The sequence below is a fragment of the Thalassophryne amazonica genome, chromosome 2, assembly GCF_902500255.1.
Source record: "Thalassophryne amazonica chromosome 2, fThaAma1.1, whole genome shotgun sequence".
Classification (NCBI taxonomy): domain Eukaryota; kingdom Metazoa; phylum Chordata; class Actinopteri; order Batrachoidiformes; family Batrachoididae; genus Thalassophryne; species Thalassophryne amazonica.
The window spans coordinates 90,400,913-90,421,534 of record NC_047104.1 but is presented as its reverse complement, the minus strand read 5'-3'; the positions used below and the strand labels follow the sequence as shown (position 1 = coordinate 90,421,534).

Here is a 20,622-nt window from a genome sequence, read left to right as displayed (position 1 = left end):
GGGCTGGAGCTTATCCCAGTAGTCATAGGGCGCACCCTGGATATAACACTAGTTTGTCACAGGGCCACATATAGACATATAAACACATTCACACTCACACGCACACCTACGGACAATTTAAACGTTCCAATCCATCTAGTCTGCATGTCTTTGGATGTGGGAGAAAGCCGGAGCACCCGGAGAGAACCCACGCAAACACAGGGAGAACATGCAAACTCCACACAGAAAGGCCACAGGTAGGAATCGATCCCATGACCTTCGTGCTGTGAGGCAATGCAGCCCAGTCTCAAGTTTTTTTTTTTTTTCGTGCTCCTGTGACAAAATGAGTCAAATTTTCGTGACGGAGGTTTTTTTTAACTCACTATTCCTCGCCCTACTCCCACCCCCCACCCTAACCATAACCATAACCTAATCTTACTCCTTCCCCCCACCCTAACCATAACCACCCCGACCCCCCCACCCCCGCTTCACTTTTAATTTCGTGCAGCCATCACGGAATGAATTAGTATGAATTTGTGCTGCCATGACGAAAATGAGGCGCTTTTCATCACAATATCACGAACCAATAGATTAATGTATATTTCGTGCTGCTGAAGCACAACTTGCCATGAGACCAGGTTGGGCAACAGTGTGAACCACTAAGCTAACTTACTGCCTAAAATGAAACATTTCAGACTTTTTTTTTTTGCTTGTAGTCAGATCATTTCTACAAACAGTCAGAAAAAACGTTACCTTTTGAAGATATTTATCACATAACTCCAATCATTTTAAGAGCAATGTTGCACAATATGACCCCTTTAACATCACTGTAGAAAAATATCTGAAGCATCTCCTGGAATGATCACTCATGCCTGAGCTGACATTTGTGTTTTTTTTTCTCCACAGTGCCTGAATCATATTACACAACGAGAACGCGCCATTCCAGTGGGCACCGAACTGTTAATCCAGTCAATAAAGCTAATTATCTAATCGCATCCCACGTTCAGTGTGTGAGACAATTATTGTGAAAGAGGATGGAATGCAGACAGTCTGCAACTGACAACAGCAGAAAACGCAAAACTCGTTACAGGCTACACTCGTCGTTAAGGTACCAGATGGAGGAAAATTTACGCACGGATTACGCGCGTCAATGTGCCGCTCAGATGAAATGGATCCAGCCGTTCTCCCACTCCCGCGGCGGAGACATCTTCAACCTGTGACGGCGCACTTTGTAGTTGTGGCCCTGATTGTTGTCCCAGAACTCGTGTCCGTCCACACAGTATTTAATGGCGAACTGCAGCGTGCCGCCGCTGTCGAGAAAAGTGGGCATGACGATCTTGAAGCAGAACTTGTCCGTGACGCCGTCGCTCGAGTTGGGCACGTAAGACGCCAAACTGTCCATAAAGGTTATCCAGTTGTTGAGGGAATACCGTAAAGACACACTCTTCTCGAAGGCGAGGTTCAGCACGCGCACGAAGCCGGACAGGCTGAATTCGTCGGCCTGGACGCTTTCGAGCATCACTCTCACTTCTCTCACCTTCTGCTCGAAGCCCGGCAGTGTGCCCGGGTTGGTGAACTGCAGTTCCATGAACACAGACTGCGTCGGGGCTCGGGGGAATTTAGTGTCCAAGTGGTTCAAGTGCATAGGTCCTTTGGGGAGTTTGGCCAAAATGCGCTGCGGCACCTCCGGCTCGTCTGTGTCGTCGAAATGCTTCACCGAAATGAGCTCCAGGCCCAGAGAGTCTGCGAACCGGACCTTTTTCTGGCTCGTCGGGCTCCGGCTGCGGCACAGCTCTAACTTTCCTCTCTCTGAGGGGGTTGGGAGGGATTTGCACCTCCGCCGCAGGTTCGGACTGGTCGGCGGCTTCAGGAAGACCTCTCGGCTGCGCGGTCTCTCCTCCACCACCGGGCTGTCCACGGGCTCGCAGGTTCCGTTCATTATGTCGTAATTCTCCTCATCCTCTAGTCGCGGGTTGGCCGCCGCCAAGCTCCCGAACAGTCCGGCGATACAGCTGTAGTTCCTCGGCAGGCAGTTTTTTGGAGGAAGCATGACCACGACAGGACGCGCGGAGTCCGTTTCCATAAAACGCAGCGGAGAGTCCGCGCACCGCACTGCAGAGGAGGAACCGGAGCAGTCGTGATGGAGCAAAGTGTGGGACTCAGGACTCGGGAGGAGAAGAAACCGCCAGGTGTCAGTGTGCCGGCCGCGGATAGGCGCTCCGCGTGCGTCACGCGCTGACACTGCGCGCCTCTGGACCAATAGATCGGGCTGTCGTTGTGCGCCAGAAAAGCAGTTTGTTCCAGCTGAACGGTCATTTAAAAAAACGTATCCCAGAGAGACACGATCGATCATCTCGGACTAAACACAAAACCGAGACTGGTTTGACATCTGCGTTGGAGGAAGTGCGACACAGAACGCCCTATTTGGCTCAGAGCCAAAACTGTTTCCGGTATCACAAACTCCAATCTGTGTTCACTTCTCGTGTTATAACATTTGTCCCTAAAGCGCAGAAGCAAAGCACATTCTGCCTTTTCCATTCTCTTCTATTGCACAGATGGAATCGTGTCTGCAGCACAACCCACACGTACTCACAGGCGAGAGGCTACCCCTCCCCCCTCTGTTTTGGTCACGTCACACACGTCAGTCCAGCTTCGACAGGTTGCCATGGCGACTACGACGCTGCAGCTGCCTCCAGGGACACACAGCGACATTTCTGGGTCAAAAATAGTTTAACAAAGTGTCCAGTGAGCGAACGCAGCATGAATTCACCTTGCCTTATTTTTGTGAGTGAATTTTGAAGTTGACTGGGATTAAATTTAAACAACTTTATTTGTTACTTCGTGTGAAATATTCTGCATGCATTGTTCAGTACTTAGTTTGTGCACCCCTGTGACTTTTAAACAGAGTGAAGTTGGTTACCAGTTACTTATTCAGACACTTATTTGGAAAAAATTTTTTTTGAATGAAGTTGGTTGCCAGTGATTAGCTACTTATTCACTTATATATATATATATATATAGTATTAATGACATCCAGTGGATCCACAGAGATGCATAATATAGGAAATTGGCCTGAAATTGCAAATATCTATCCAGTCCAGACACTTATTTGGCTGAAACAAAAATGGTTTATTTTTTGGTCATCATCTCCTTGGATGAAAAGAATGCCATTTTGACCAAAATATAAACAATTTTTTTGCAGCCGAATGTGTCTGGACAGATATTCAGACAAATATTCACAATTTCAGGCCAATTTCCTATATTATGCATCTCTGTGGATCCATTGGATGTCATTCATACCAAATATATATATATATATATATATATATATATATATATATATATATATATATATATATATATATATATATATTTTGAATAAGTGCCTGAATAAGTAACTGGTAACTGAATAAGTGTCTGGGCAGATCTTCAGACAGATTTTCGCAATTTCAGCCCAGTTTGCAGTTGTAACCGAATTTTTTTCAGTCAAAACCTATATTAATCATCTCCTTAGACCAAACGAATGCCATTCTGTCCAAAAAATAAATGAATTTTTTTTTCAGCTGAATAAATGTCCGGACCGGACTGGGCAGATAGTTGCAATTTCTCTGTGGATCCACTGAATGTCATTCATGCCAAAAATAAAATAATAAAATTGTTGAATAAGTGTCCGAATAAGTAACTGGTAACTGAATACGTGTCTGGACAGATATTCAGACAGATATTCATAATTTCAGCCCAATTTGCAGTGTAACCCAAAAAATAAATAACTTTTTTTTTGCCAAATAAGTGTCTAGACTGGACTGTACTGTGATATTCACAGTTTCAGGCCGATTGTCCATATTATGCATCTCTTTGGATCCATTGGATGTCATTCATACCAAAAAAAAAAAAATAATAATAATAATAAAAAATTGTTGAATAACTGTCTGAATAAGAACTAGTAACTAGTAACCGAATAAGTGTCTGGACAGATATTCAGACAGATATTCATAATTTCAGTCTAATTTGCAGTTGTAACCCATTTTTTTTACCAGTCAAAACCTATATTAATCATCTTCTTAGACCAAAAGAATGCCATTCTGTCCAAAATAAAATAAATGAATTTTTTCAGCCAAATAAGTGTCTGGACAGGACTGGACAGATATTCAGACAGATATTCACAATTTCAGACCAGTTTCCTATATTATGCATCTCTGTGGATCCATTGGATGTCATTCATACCAAAAATAAAATAATAATAATAATAATAATAAAATTGTTGAATAATTGTCTGAATAAGTAACTAGTAACTGGTAACTGAATAAGTGTCTGTGCAGATATTCAGACAGATATTCACAATTTCAGGCCGATTTCCTATATTATGCATCTCTGTGGATCCATTGGATGTCATTCATTCCAAAAATAAAATAATAATAATAAAAAAAAATTGTTGAACAAGTGTCTGAATAAGTAACTAGTAACTGGTAACTGAATAAGTGTCTGGACAGATATTCAGACAGATATCCTCAGTTTCAATCCAATTTGCAGTTGTAACCCGTTTTTTTTCCCCAGTTAAAACCTATATTAATCATCTCCTTAGACCAAAAGAATGCCATTCTGTCCAAAAAAATAAATGATTTTTTTTTTTCAGCTGAATAAGTGTCTGGACCGGACTGGACAGATATTCAGACAGATTTTCACAATTTCAGGCCGATTTCCTATATTATGCATCTCTGTGAAGCCACTGGATGTCATTCATACCTTTAATAATAATAATAATAATAATGATAATAATAAATTGTCAAATGTCATTCATACCAAAAAAAAAAAACAGCAGAATAAGTGTCTGAATAAGTAACTGGTAACCAACTTCACAGAAAAAAATTTTTGTCAAATAAGTGTCTGACTAAGTAACTGTTAAGTTGTGACCAACTTCATTCTGGTTGACTTTTAAATGTTTGTTGTTGTTGTTTTTCATTTCTCATTTCATAGCTGTAAAACATGATTTTCTAATGGACACTAGGGAAGAAAAGAACCAGTCAGCTGTGGACAGAGCAGATACGCTACTGTCGCAGACAGAAGATGAATGGGAGCAGCCTGTTACAGAAATGAGACAGGGGGATCTGGAGATCGGTGACGAGATCTTCCTCAGGGATCAGGAGGCTTATGAGTATCACTGCTACTCAGGTTGGGAAGAAGCTGTAAGTGACAAAGAACAACATAAAAACTTAAGCCTGTGTCCATGCTGCTTTTTAGGGCATTGAGCAGCACTTTATCACAGCATTTTATTTATTTTAATTTTTTTAAAGAAAGCAAAAATAACAAGCAAACAAACATCATTGTTGTGATGTATTCCTATGACAGCAATAAACAACAAGCTTATAATGCCTGTTCATAAATACCTTAGAAATACGTAACAAAATACGTAACGAAAGCACTCACCCTCAGCAGGAACATATAGTTTGTCTAATCTGCTCCCACAGATTATTATCTTTGTCCCTACGCTGATCAGTTTTGGCTGACATGTCAGCTGACTGCAGACAAAGATGGCAAAATAAGCTTCTTCCATTTTCCTGGATGTTAGGAAAACAGGTTTTGTTGCATCTTATTGGTTTCCTCAAAAGGTGCTGCAGCTCTTTCTGAAAAGTTCATAGATTTTCAACTTGAAGAGCTCAGAGTGGCTGCAAGATCTGAAAAAGACAACATGTGCAACACCTTTGTTGTAGGTGGCCACATACATTCTGTTCTCATTTGCAGCAAGTGATGAAGTCACTGGTGCTCAGAAAAAAAAAGCTATAGGGACACAGTTCATTTAACTGGTACCAGTGATAATGTCTTCTCTGCCCCAGTTTGAAGTTCAATGGCAAAATAATATCAGTTCCATTTTATTACAGAGAAAAATGCAGTAATGTTCATAAACAAGCAATACTGTGAACCCAAATAAGCTGACAAAACTCAATTTTTTAAATAATTACTGCAACTTTATGAAGTTACATTTATAAGAAAAATCTTTGAAGTAAAAGTAGGTTGTTTTCAGCTAAATTACAGTTACTGAATAAATGAACTAATTTTCAGTTGTTTCAGCTTAAAGTATACCAGTTGAAATAAGTTTATGTACAAAAATAAATAATTGAACCTACACTTATTAAAAGATACTCAAGGTAGAATTGCAGTATACTCTATAAATCTTCATCTTCCTCAGTAAATGAAAAACTCTGCATGCATATTTTGCATTTTGTATCACATTATACAGCTTTGTGATGAAGTGGTATAGAGGAAGATTTTCTTAGAAAGAAGACCTGAAAGTTCAGCTACAATTTGCCAGATGGTACATCTGAGATGCAAGCCTAGATATGATTTTTTTTTTTTTTTTTTTGGTGAAAGAAAATCCTCCTCTATACCTTTTCATCATGAAGCTGTATAACTGGGGATACAAAATGCAAAACATGCACTATGCACAATTTCTCCAGTCACAGCCACAGAAGCCTACAACTTCTTTTGGGTTGTCTGGGTGTCTTGGTGGCTTTCCTCACTCTTGCTGTCCTTCTTGCACAGTCACTCAGTTTTTGAGAACTGTCTACTCCATGCAGATTTACCATAGAGTGCCATACTGTTTGTATTTCTTCATAATTGATGTAAATAAAGTCCAAGACATATTCACTGACTTGGAAATGTTCATGTATCCATCCCCTGACTTGTCTGAAGAAAACTGGCAATAAAACTGATTATTTACAGGTGTTATACCAAAGTGTTCCATAACTTATGTAACCCATCATCTTGGCTTTTATATTTTTAATTAACTTATATCAAATTGTAGAGATTTGCTTTGAGTATAAGGAAGATAATTTTAGAAAATTTTATTTTGAGAAGCCAGATTACTTTCTGTATTTGAAATGGCATAAGTAAATTAAAATATGTAAAATACCAAGGGGCCGAATACTTTTCAAAGCCACTGTATATACATACACACACACATCTCTCTCTCTCTGTCTCTCTCTCATATATATAAGTCCCTCAGACTCAGGCTGATACAGATACATTGGGGCATGATACAGGGTGTGATACATAAACAGACATGTAATAAGATATTTATCACATATTACAACAAAAAAATAAATAAATAAAAAACAAGAACCATATCATTATTGTCAACTCCATTTAATAACAACTTATTTACTCACTACACCAGCAACGTTCATTTAACACTTTTGCAAATAATAAATTGCGTAACACAGTAGGTCTGATCTATATAATCATCAAAATAGTTAAAGAATAATCATACACATGAATCGTGTAGAACAAATAATGCAGGTAAATCATGTAAATACGTAAATTATGGAATGTTCTTATGTCTCTCTATAAAGTCATGAGTGTCCTCCTCATTAACTTCTTGATGTCTCACAACTTAAAGCCCCGGTCACATAGCACTAACGAAGGACACTGAAGGACACTGAAGCCAAAACAAAACAAGAAATCTGGAGCGTATCCCAGCAGTAATAGGGTGTGAAGATTCATTCTGATCACCCAGTGGTAGATCCTTCTCTGCAGATCAAGAATTTCAAATGTATTCCCAACCACTTTCCAGGTTTATGACAAGCAGGGATTTAAGATTTCAGGATCAGGCCTCAAAACATTCATCCTGTCGCAAAATGAGACAACAATGAAAGAACAAAACAGGATTTTTTTTTAAACAAAGATACAAACTACTATTTTGATACTTGTGAAAAGAGGACAGGAAATAAAATGTAATTAAAAATGCTGTTAACTATTTAAAAGTGAGGACTATTCTTGTGGTCAGAACAATAACATAAAAACTATGGTATGGCTTTGGTGGGTGACAATAATCAAAACAGGCTGAACAATTTACAAATGTCCCCTACATGCTCAGGTGCCGTGTTGTGGACCTGGGGATGGCTTTTCACACACGCCCTACCACCAACAGGGACAGAGCTATGTGACCTGGTAGCAAGGTGCAGAAGCACATCCCTTACTGGGTCACAAGCTGTATTGCAGACAATACAACCCAGTCTCACGGCAAGTCGTGATTCAGCAGCACGAAATATACATTAATCTATTGGTTCATGATATTGTGACGAAAAGCACCTCATTTTCGTCATGGCAGAACGAATTCATTCTAATTAATTCTGTGATGGCTGCACGAAATTAAAGTTAAAAAAAAAAAACGTGAGACTGGGCTGGACAATATCCACATCTGCTGTCAGATGAGCAATTTCCAAGAAAGACCAACATTTACAGTCCCCATTACAAGGGTCCATAGCTGAATGGCAAAATCTGCAGCAGGGGGAAGCCATGATAGTCCCAGCAAACACAGTAGTCCAGGCTGTAAAGTAAAGCCTATTCCAGTATATAAGCGCTAATAGTGTGCACACCATTCCTACAAATCACTAACGGCAGAAAAGGGCAGGTCAATTAACAATGATGGTGGCCAGCACTGGCACATGTATGTTCCTAGCGGGCACTCAACAATCCCACATGCTGCGAATGACTGTAAAGGGTAAGACTAGCCAACATTGATAATACAGGTGCATCCCAAAAAAACTGAATATCATGAAAAAGTTCAAAATTTTTTGTCAGCTATTTCGCAATCCACCAATCAGGCCTGTATGGTAGAGTGGTCAGATGGAAGCCAGTCAGTAAAAGGCTGTAAATACTTTCTGGATGCACTGTAGTTCAGACAGGAGAATGGACTGAGTGGCAATTTGATCCATGGGTAGTCCGCGTGAAGTTGTGAAAAAGACATGAACGCAAATTCCTCTTCCACTTCAATCAATTTTTTTTATATAGCGCCAAATCACAACAAACAGTTGCCCCAAGGCGCTTTATATTGTAAGGCAAGGCCATACAATAATTATGTAAAACCCCAACGGTCAAACGACCCCTGTGAGCAAGCACTTGGCTACAGTGGGAAGGAAAAACTCCCTTTTAACAGGAAGAAACCTCCAGCAGAACCAGGCTCAGGGAGGGGCAGTCTTCTGCTGGGACTGGTTGGGGCTGAGGGAGAGAACCAGGAAAAAGACATGCTGTGGAGGGGAGCAGAGATCGATCACTAATGATTAAATGCAGAGTGGTGCATACAGAGCAAAAAGAGAAAGAAACAGTGCATCATGGGAACCCCCCAGCAGTCTACGTCTATAGCAGCATAACTAAGGGATGGTTCAGGGTCACCTGATCCAGCCCTAACTATAAGCTTTAGCAAAAAGGAAAGTTTTAAGCCTAATCTTAAAAGTAGAGAGGGTGTCTGTCTCCTGATCTGAATTGGGAGCTGGTTCCACAGGAGAGGAGCCTGAAAGCTGAAGGCTCTGCCTCCCATTCTACTCTTACAAACCCTAGGAACTACAAGTAAGCCTGCAGTCTGAGAGCGAAGCGCTCTATTGGGGTGATATGGTACTACGAGGTCCCTAAGATAAGATGGGACCTGATTATTCAAAACCTTATAAGTAAGAAGAAGAATTTTAAATTCTATTCTAGAATTAACAGGAAGCCAATGAAGAGAGGCCAATATGGGTGAGATATGCTCTCTCCTTCTAGTCCCCGTCAGTACTCTAGCTGCAGCATTTGAATTAACTGAAGGCTTTTTAGGGAACTTTTAGGACAACCTGATAATAATGAATTACAATAGTCCAGCCTAGAGGAAATAAATGCATGAATTAGTTTTTCAGCATCACTCTGAGACAAGACCTTTCTGATTTTAGAGATATTGCGTAAATGCAAAAAAGCAGTCCTACATATTTGTTAATATGCGCTTGAATGACATATCCTGATCAAAAATGACTCCAAGATTTCTCACAGTATTACTAGAGGTCAGGGTAATGCCATCCACAGTAAGGATCTGGTTAGACACCATGTTTCTAAGATTTGTGGGGCCAAGTACAATAACTTCAGTTTTATCCGAGTTTAAAAGCAGGAAATTAGAGGTCATCCATGTCTTTATGTCTGTAAGACAATCCTGCAGTTTAGCTAATTGGTGTGTGTCCTCTGGCTTCATGGATAGATCAAGCTGGGTATCATCTGCGTAACAATGAAAATTTAAGCAATACCGTCTAATAATACTGCCTAAGGGAAGCATGTATAAAGTGAATAAAATTGGTCCTAGCACAGAACCTTGTGGAACTCCATAATTAACTTTAGTCTGTGAAGAAGATTCCCCATTTACATGAACAAATTGTAATCTATTAGACAAATATGATTCAAACCACCGCAGCGCAGTGCCTTTAATACCTATGGCATGCTCTAATCTCTGTAATAAATTTTATGGTCAACAGTATCAAAAGCAGCACTGAGGTCTAACAGAACAAGCACAGAGATGAGTCCACTGTCCGAGGCCATAAGAGATCATTTGTAACCTTCACTAATGCTGTTTCTGTACTATGATGAATTCTAAAACCTGACTGAAACTCTTCAAATAGACATTCCTCTGCAGATGATCAGTTAGCTGTTTTACAACTACCCTTTCAAGAATTTTTGAGAGAAAGGAAGGTTGGAGATTGGCCTATAATTAGCTAAGATAGCTGGGTCAAGTGATGGCTTTTTAAGTAATGGTTTATTACTGCCACCTTAAAAGCCTGTGGTACATAGCCAACTAACAAAGATAGATGATCATATTTAAGATCGAAGCATTAAATAATGGTAGGGCTTCCTTGAGCAGCCTGGTAGGAATGGGGTCTAATAAACATGTTGATGGTTTGGATGAAGTAACTAATGAAAATAACTCAGACAGAACAATCGGAGAGAAAGAGTCTAACCAAATACAGGCATCACTGAAAGCAGCCAAAGATAACGATACGTCTTTGGGATGGTTATGAGTAATTTTTTTCTCTAATAGTTAAATTTTGTTAGCAAAGAAAGTCATGAAGTCATTACTAGTTAAAGTTAATGGAATACTCAGCTCAATAGAGCTCTGACTCTTTGTCAGCCTGGCTACAGTGCTGAAAAGAAACCTGGGGTTGTTCTTATTTTCTTCAATTAGTGATGAGTAGAAAGATGTCCTAGCTTTACGGAGGGCTTTTTTTATAGAGCAACAGACTCTTTTTCCAGGCTAAGTGAAGATCTTCTAAATTAGTGAGACGCCATTCCTCTCCAACTTACGGGTTATCTGCTTTAAGCTACGAGTTTGTGAGTGATACCACGGAGTCAGGCACTTCTGATTTAAAGCTCTCTTTTTTAGAGGAGCTACAGCATCCAAAGTTGTCTTCAATGAGGATGTAAAACTATTGACGAGATACTCTATCTCACTTACAGAGTTTAGGTAGCTACTCTGCACTGTGTTGGTATATGGCATTAGAGAACATAAAGAAGGGAATCATATCCTTAAACCTAGTTACAGCGCTTTCTGAAAGACTTCTAGTGTAATGAAACTTATTCCCCACTGCTGGGTAGTCCATCAGAGTAAATGTAAATGTTATTAAGAAATGATCAGACAGAAGGGAGTTTTCAGGGAATACTGTTAAGTCTTCTATTTCCATACCATAAGTCAGAACAAGATCTAAGATATGATTAAAGTGGTGGGTGGACTCATTTACTTTTTGAGCAAAGCCAATAGAGTCTAATAATAGATTAAATGCAGTGTTGAGGCTGTCATTCTCAGCATCTGTGTGGATGTTCTTACTTCTGAGATATACTGTAAGATCAGCCTCTTCTAACTCAAAATGGGTTTGTATTAGGTGTAAAAAATCTTCACCAAATCTGGTAAATATGTCAGCCTTATATAGATACTGGAAAATAAATGTGTAAAATGTCACATTGCTTAAATTTATGCCATGTTACAGGACAATAGTTTCATCTATGCATTTATTTTATGGTACCCATGCATGTGCTAAGGTGATGCTAATACTACTCACTTATACACTTGATACAATAAACATCATTGCTGATGTGAACCTTAACTTTGGTTTTGTGACAGGTCCGGGGCTGGGCAAGAGTCGCTCCAATGGCCTGCATATTTGTGCCACAGAAGAAGAATCATGGGAATAAACAGGCTGAAGACCTCGTACCTGCAGACAGAAATCTGCTGAAGCAAAAAGCTCAACCAGCTGCACTTTTGCCGAGCCTAGTCAGTCTGAAGCTGCTTGTGCAGCCACAAGGTTCGAGAAGAGCACCTCTCCAATTTCACATATCTTACTCAGAGAAATGATAGAGGAGGTAGGAAGGCCTGAAAAGCCATCATTATCTCTGAGCCACCGCCATGTGACCTCAAAAAATCCTATAGTCGTGAACATGCGCACCATTTATCAGAAACACAGCCACAGTAAAACTGTAGTTCCTACTAAAATCTTAACATTTTTTCCCCCAACAAAATCACCAGAGGTGAGTCCAGCAACAATTAGCAGTCAGTTTTGCTTTGGCAAGAACGCTCTTGAAATCCTTCAAAGCAAATACTAGGAAAAGAAGAACAAAAGTGGATCCAGACCTACCTGATGCTTACAGACTCACAAAGCACCTAACAAGTCACAGTGACTGCCCCCAGGCCACTAAGAGTTTGTCACAGGTGCGAGATACCTCCCACCTCCAAATTTGACACCATGCGCCACATACGTTACTTGATGGATGAGCACCTTACTCAGGCCTTCACTTCCAGAGGTGCAACAGGTACACACATTCACATGAAGCCCAGCTTCTTGTTTTCATCATGAGAACTACGTTACTTTATAGAAGCTTTATGAAACAGTGTGAAAGTTTTGCCAAGCTCTCAGGTACAAATAATTGTCTGTTTGTGAACAACCTGTAACCCATAATTTTTCATGTCATGATTTTTTTTTTAAACAGGGGATTCATATCCTGATAGGCAAGAACTGATTCAATTTTCAAGGTCATAGGTCAGAGTCATGAAAAATCTTTGAAAATTAGAAAAATCCCTACCCATGAATGAAATTAAAAAAAAATTCTAATTCTGTCAGTAAAGACTGCATTTCTTCCACAAGCTTGGTGTACCAATCTTTGGGCAGTTTTGCCCATTCCTCTTTGCAGCACCTCTCAAGCTCCATCAGGTTGGATGGGGAGCATTGGTGCACAGCAGTTTTCAGATCTCTCCAGAGATCTTCCATCAGATTCAGGTCTGGGCTCTGGCTGGGCCACTCAAGGACATTCACAGAATTGTCCTGAAGCCACTCCTTTGATATCTTGGCTGTGTACTTAGGGTCATTGCCCTGCTGAAAGATAAATCGTCACCCCAGTCTGGTCAAGAGGGCTCTGGTGCAGGATTTTATCCAGGATGTCTCTGAACATTGTTGCATTCATCTTTCCCTTAATCCTGACTAGTCTCCAAGTTCCTGCTGTTGAAAAACATCCCCACAGCATGATGCTGCCACCACCATCCTTCACTGTAGGGATGGTGCCCAGTTTCCTCCAGACAGTTGCCTGGCATTCACACCAAAGAGTTCAATCTTCATCTCATCAGACCAGACTTATGTTTCTAATGGTCAGAGTCTCCGACAGGTGCCAGATGAGTTAAGGCAGGAGCTACAGGCCTGTTTTGACTGCACAGACTGGAGCGCCTTTGAAGCTGCATCAACAGACATTCATGGACTTTGTGACACTGTGACATTTTAGATCAGTTTTTGTGAGGACCTGTGTGTGCAGACCAAAACCTTCTGCACATAAAGCAGCAACAACCCTTGGTTTACTGTGAAACTAAGGCAGCTCCGCCAGGCCAAGGAAGAGGCCTACAGAAGTGGAGACAGGCTCCTGTGCAAGAAGGCCAGAAACACACTGACAAAGAGATCAAAGTAGCAAAGAGGAGCTACTCTGATAGGCTGAAAAAACAATTCTCAGCCAACGATCCGGCGACAATGTGGAGAGGTCTTCAGCATGTCACCAACTACAGGAGACCATCTCCCCAACCTGTTTAGAACCCAGAGCGGCTGAGGAGCTGATCGTGTTTTAAGCAAGATTTGAAAGAGGCCCTTACACACCCCTCACCCACCCCAACAACAATGGACTACCTGCTCCCCCCTTTCCCCCCTTCTCCTTCCCTCTGCAACCCCGCCCACAGTAGTGATCTGCGTAGAGGATGTAAGCCAGTAGTTTCACTGACAAAAGATCAAGAAGGCTCCAGGACCTGATGGTGCCCCCCATGTCTGAGAGCCTGTGCTGATCAATTGGCTCCTATCTTCACCTGGATGTTCAGCAGATCTCTGGAGCCGTGCGAGCTCCCCTCCTGCTTCAAACGCTCCGCTATTATCCCAGTCCCAAAGAAAGCCCCCATAACAGGACTAAATGACAACATTCCCTTGCCCTGTTATCTGTAGTCATGAAGTCTTTTGAATGGCTAGTGTTGAGACACCTGAAAGACATCACAGGACCTCTGCTGGACCCCCTGCAGTTTGCCTACCGGGCAAACAGGTCAGTTGAGGATGCAGTCAACATGGTACTGCATTACATCCTGCAGCACCTGGACTGTGCAGGGACATGCACGAGGATTAGGGTGGTACTGAAAAACAAACCAACTTTTTCAAGGTGCTTCTTCATTTTTTGGTGGGAAAAATGAATTGGGTGAAATTTCATGAGATTGGAAAAAATATTAACCACTGCCGCCTGGCCCGTTTTTTGTGACGTGCAAGTGACATTGAGTTATGGACTGGATACATTAGGTTATTAGTGGCAGATTTTGTTACATCTGCCTCAGGTCACATTTTTTAGGCATTCAACATCAACATGGACTTCCTCATCAAAGAGCCCTCAGTGGGAGGATGACCCATCATTCCAGTCATCACAGCAGGTCCTGCATAACATTGCTGCTGTCAATGATTTTGCTGAGTGAGGAGTTGCACTTATCCAGGATTACAATCAGATCCTAACGAAGGATGAACAGCAGCACCAATACAGTCATTTGCCCAGTTCTGGATCACTTTTTTGAAAGTCCCGCTATACGGAGCCATAATGCAACTGAATATCCTTTATTTTATGGTATTGTTGTATTGGGTATTTGGATGTTATCTAGCTGAAAAAGTCTGGATGGGGGTAGCCCTTCTACTTAAAGTGTGAAGCCACATTATGTGTGGTGCAAATATTTGCCGGAAATGGATCACTTTTCCCGGTTCTGGATCACGACACTGTGTGTCACTTTGGGGGCCTTCCTGGCATCAGGCTGGAGCCCTTCTGATGCAGAATGATACACACTGTGCCCAAGAATGTGTTTTGAACACAAAATTATATAAATTATACTTATTAAATGAGAATTTACTTAGTTTCGAAAGGCACTGTTTGTTATATGTTTTTACAAGCAAAAAATGAAGTGTTAACTCAAATTGGGTGGCATTCCTTAATAAATGAAGATAAAATAAAATCTGTGGTAATAAACATTCTTGACAGAGTGACCAGTGAGTTCTTGGTCACTTCCCTGACTAAGACCCTTTACCCATCGCTCAGTTTAGACAGTTGGCCAGCTCTAGGAAGATTCCTGGTGGATCTGAACTTATTCCATTTACAGATGGAGACCACTGTGCTCACTGAGACCTTCAAAGCAAAAATGCCTCTGTACACTTGCCCAGATTTGCACCTCAAGACAGTCTTATAACGGAGGTCTAGACAATTCCTTTCACTTCATGCTTGGTTTGTGCACGGTCAACTGTGGGACCTTATATGTTGACAGGTGTGTGCATTTCTAAGTCATATCCAATCAATTTACCCCAAGTGGACTCCGATTAAATTGTAGAAACATCTCAAGGATGATCAGTGTAAACAGGTTGCACCTGAGTTCAATTTTGAGCTTCATGGCAAAGACTGTGAATACTTATGTATATGTGACTTCTTAGTTTTTATTTTTAATAAATTTACAAAAACCTAAAAAAAACAAAACCTTTTCACATTGTCATTATGGGGTTATTGCATGTAGAATTTTGAGGGAAAAAAAAAGAATTTACTCCGTTTTGGAATAAGGCTGTAACATGAAATGTGGAAAAAGTGAAGTGCTGTGAATACTTTCCAGATGCACAATAGGTATGACACATGGTGCAGTTTCTTTTAAAAACCCCTTTTAATGCAACCAATAATTTGTATCACTTTTTTAAACGAAAATTGGATCAACATTAAGTTTGTACAGAAATTGACTTTTGTCACCATTCTTACCATTTTTAACGTCATGACTCCATAGAATTCACCCATCAACAGTACCTTTTTGGAATCTTTACGATCAAATAATGTATACTTTTCAATATCATTGGTGCATTTATAATTTTTGACCCCAACCTGGCCAGCTACTGAAAATTCAGGTGTATTGTCTGCTTTTTCAAAATTGTAATGTCTCAGGAGTATTTGCACTGAATTTGGTGCTTATATCACCTTTTGAAAGATTTCCAATACATTAACTTTGTTTTTGTCCTGAGTGAAAAGTTGAAACCAAACATCTTTCAACAGGGCCCTGGCTGAAAATTCCTCATGTTCCCTGCAGGTTAGGGGGTGTAAGTGGGTGCTATGGGGTGTAACATCCACCTTGGGTGCTGGATGGCAACCACCCTGCCAGACAACTGGCCAATCTCCACCTTCTACTTGCTGAAGCCAGGTGAAACATGAGCACCTCTTTGGCCTTTTCCAGTTCCCTGGGTCCTCAAGACTGAGACACCTCCGTGCTGACGAAAACATACAAATGGCCACAATGTCATAGCTGACGTTCTCTCACAATGCAACTCCTAATCAGTTCCCATAAATAGTTGCTTGTTTGCCAAAGCAATTCTAACAATACCGAATGATTCTCCAAAGAGAACTACCATAATATGTTCAGTTTCATATTTGGCAACACATTCTCGGGCACTTTCCAGCAGTATATTTATTACATTTGCAATGTGGCTTCAACAATAATCAAGGCAACTTCACACAGAGGCAACTCAAGTAATTCTACTGAAACATTTTTGTGCTGGAAGGGGGGATGTATGAGCTGCATCCCGCCGGGAAAAAAAAAAAAAAAAAAAAGCAAAAGCAATAACATTCGAGTCCAAGAAGGCATTTCTACATAACATAGCTTCCTTTTAACCAAGGCCTTTTCTTTGTGCCTTTAACTTGGAAGATTAATTTAAATTCAGGCACCACAAACAATAAGTAGTAATTACAGTGCAATAAACACAGAAATCAGAGCACAAACCTTTACAACAGGGAAAGCAATGAAACATTTGAATGTGGTGCAAAATTCAGTTACACTTGGGTCAGTCACATGTATTATACATTCAAATTCTATGTCTAGTTATGCAACATTAACAACTCAAAGTCACAAGATAACTTCAAACAAGTTCTCTTCAATAAATGCTGCATAGCATTTTTACTTTTATGTGTCAGGCATCGCCTCCCCCCCCCCCCCCCCCCAACAGATTTTACAGCTGAACAGTTAACAGCATTTAAATATTTCATGCAACAATGACTAACAGATACAGAGTGGCATAAACATGCAAAGGCCTTAAGATTCTTGAGATGTTGGGCCAACTTCCAAAACAAACTCGTGGAACTTGTCCATGTTATTCTTAAAATACCAAATTCTACTTGTAAACGAGCAAAGGTAATGGGTTAAGGCACCAACACAGGAAAATAAATCATAAATAATCAAGGTCCATAACCACTGTGCTCCTGAAGTGAACACAGTCTGCATGGCGTGCCTGTGCAAATGAGGTAACTCAGTATTGTTCAAACACACTAAATGTAGCTGCTGTACAAGAGATTAATTTTACACTGTAGCCTCTAAAGTTAAGGGGATACACATCAGATCTCCTGCTGTCACAAGCAGGTGAACACGGAATAATTCTGTGCCAAAGCAGCAGCTCATCTGTCCACTACACAATTATTTACACAGTCGTTCCTGGACGTCTGCGTACATTTACATCCAGTTAGTAAGTCAAAGACAACAGCAGCCAAGCTAACGGACAAAAGTTTATGCATAGCTATGGTGGCCTAAACTAGTGTCAATACACAACATCACAATTTAATACTTGACAACTGAAATTCTAAATATTTGACTTTCACAGCCATTGTGCAGGCCAGCACAGTGGATTAGTGGATCGCACTGGTGCCTCACAGCAAGAAAGTCATGGGTTCAATTCCCACCTGTGGCCTTTGTGTGGAGTTTGCATGTTCTCCCAGTGTTTGTGTGGGTTCCCTCCGGGTGCTCCGACTTCCTTCCACATCCAAAGACATGCAGGTTAGGATTGGAAACTTTAAATTATTTGTAGGTGTGAGTGGGGGTGTGACTGTATTTGTCTGTATGTGGTCCTGCGACAGGGTTTCACTCCCAACATAAATCAATCCATCTCACGGATAAAGCGTGTAATTGCCTGCAAAAAAGAATTATTTCTGTTGTACACTTATTTTTTGCTGATGACCAGGCTTTGGCTTTATCCATATTTCCAAAACTTTGCTGATGTTTAACCCCACCCCCACACTGTAATTTTTTTCATGCACTATGTAAATATCCAATTATCAAGTACATAAATTCTGCATGGAATGCCACCTACAGCTAGCATCACTGATGTTTTGATTATCTGATCCTTGTCGGTTGACAGAAGTGCCACGCTGTCTTAATGCAAATCAAACTATTTTTGTCATTATTTGTTTTCAAGGTCACATCATGTATAAGACCAAACAGTGACAACCAGACACAGTGTATACCTTATTAGTGTGCAAATAAATGTCAGCTGACAGCTAAGCTCAAAGAGCAGAGGAGTGTCAGGGTGTATGATCTGATCAGGGTGCCCCTAGTGGAATGTTTGGAGACTTGCAGACTGCTCACAGCTGAGACTGTGAGCTGTAAGAGGACATCTTAGACCGATTCCTCCTTATAATGTGAGGCAGACTTCAAAAACCTGCATGGCAAAGGGTCAGGCAGTTTCAATCAGAGGACTTCAGCTGTTTGGTTTCTCTGGGTGCTGGAAAAGAGCACAGAGCTCCTCGCATGTCTGCGTTTCCACAGAGCTGAAGTGCGACTCCATATTCCATGCCAGGTCTGCTGACAAGAAGTCGTCCAAGACCGTCTGTGTTTCATTACTGGTCAGGAAGAGGTGTCCCAGGCCTTCCCCCTGGCTTGTCATAGTCTGAGTCTCAGTGCTGTTCAGTAGCCTGGTGTGTTCCCCTGCAGCCATTGGGGTCTGAGCAGAAAGGCCTGCAGCAAGTGAAGGAACATCTGTCTGTGTTTCTGTATCTGACGACTCCGTGCTCATGGAAAAGCTGGAATGGTGCAAGATGCTGCTCAGGGGCATGTGGCTACCAGCATTCAGCAGGAAGTTGAGGTCAGTCTGAGTATGAGTATCAAACATCTCTAGTTCTAGGTCACTGGCTTGGGCGCGACTTGTTCCCTCATTTTGTTCCAGCTCCTCCATCAAGAGGAAGTCTGTCTGAGTCTGAATGTCCAGAGACTCCAGTGGCGTGTCACCACCCACTCCCCTGAGCTCACTCTCCTCTGTCTGTGTTTGGATGTGCACGGCACTGAGGAACTCTTCAAAGTCAAAGTCAATGCCATGGTTCTGCTCCTGAACAGAGCCCAGACCTGACCCACAGCCCACAGAAGTCTCAGCAAGCACCTGGTGGCCTGACATATCTTCAGACAGAATGTTTTCTAGGTCATTTAACAATGTCATGGTTTGGGTCTGGTTGTCTGCCACGTTAGTAGAGTTGAGCTCATCTGTTTGCACCCCAAAACACATGCCACCCACTGACTTGGAGCTGTCATAGATGTTACTTCCAACAGCAGTGAGAGATCCGTCCATGGCCAGACCTGCTGTCTGGGTGGGGACTGTGAGGGAATCACTACCGAATAGGTCCGAACACACGGCCTTCTCCTCTGAAGTCTGCATGACACAGTACGTTTGCGTCTGCCTGGTTTTATATGGAGGGATAATTGAAGATGAGCTAGCAATGTGGCTCGCATGTCGGCTGTCTGTCTGAGCTCCAATAGTAGATGTGGCTTTGGCTCGGGAGAAGAATGTCTGGGTTTCAACACTGACTGGCAGAATGACTTGGGCACTCACACTGATATCTGTTTGGGAGCAGGAAGACACTAAGGATTCACCCACTGGACACAACGCTAACCCCTCCCCAACTCCCACCACTGTAGGCATTCTTGACAAATACGATTTGTCCGTTTGGATGTTGGTGGAGGTGCTCCTTCCTCGCTGTCCTCCCAGGCAGAAGGCTGAATTCTCTGGACCAGCAGTCTGCAGACAAACCTGCACTCCGGTGTTGACAGATCCCAGACTAGAACGGGAGGTAGGCATGCAGTCTTTGAAACCCAGACTCTTACCATCATGTTGGGGTACCACAGCTGCCACAGCTTGCGGCAATAGCTGAAGGGTGCTGACAGAACAGTGACCATCTACTGCCAGCACGACAGATCTCAACGTGCCACTTTCGGCAGATGGAAGGAGAACAGGAAGGTGGGCCACCTGCATCACTGGAACACTGACCAAAGCCATCCTGGGCTTGGGTAGAAGCAACTTCTGGCAGCTTTTACGACCATTGGAGCTATGATTCACAGAGTCTGGGAGGTGAACAGCTACATCAAAAGGCAAACCATTCTCAGAGTGCTCGTTAGTGGCAGTCATGACCTGACAGGCTGACTCAGTGTTAGCCACATCTGAACCATTAGGTTTCCCCATCTTGCGCTTTTTTACTGGAGGAATACTGAAATCAAACAACATAAAATCATAATTTTCACTAACAACCCAGTGCAGT

General features: G+C 41.6%; 3 protein-coding genes across 3 annotated transcripts in view; 1 reads left to right on the top strand and 2 right to left on the bottom strand.

Moving 5' to 3' along the window:
• Positions 1 to 565: 565 nt before the first annotated feature.
• Positions 566 to 2,347, bottom strand: LOC117526906 (protein phosphatase 1 regulatory subunit 3E). Its single transcript, XM_034188998.1, has one exon. The coding sequence runs from the start codon at positions 2,330 to 2,332 to the stop codon at positions 1,139 to 1,141; it is 1,194 nt and encodes a 397-aa protein (XP_034044889.1). The 5' UTR covers positions 2,333 to 2,347; the 3' UTR covers positions 566 to 1,138.
• Positions 2,348 to 2,455: 108 nt separating this feature from the next.
• LOC117526907 (uncharacterized protein C16orf46-like) lies at positions 2,456 to 12,592 on the top strand. Its single transcript, XM_034189014.1, has 3 exons — positions 2,456 to 2,763; positions 4,954 to 5,162; positions 11,882 to 12,592. Exons 2-3 carry the CDS (start codon positions 4,974 to 4,976, stop codon positions 12,110 to 12,112), a joined length of 420 nt encoding a protein of 139 aa, XP_034044905.1. The 5' UTR covers positions 2,456 to 2,763; positions 4,954 to 4,973; the 3' UTR covers positions 12,113 to 12,592.
• Positions 12,593 to 16,722: 4,130 nt separating this feature from the next.
• atmin (ATM interactor) overlaps positions 16,723 to 20,622 on the bottom strand; it is a 38,801-nt gene continuing 34,901 nt past the window's right edge. The window contains exon 4 of the mRNA XM_034188976.1: positions 16,723 to 20,571. Within this exon, the coding sequence (XP_034044867.1) occupies positions 18,798 to 20,571 (1,774 nt within the window). The 3' untranslated portion in view covers positions 16,723 to 18,797. The remainder of the gene's footprint in view (positions 20,572 to 20,622) is intronic.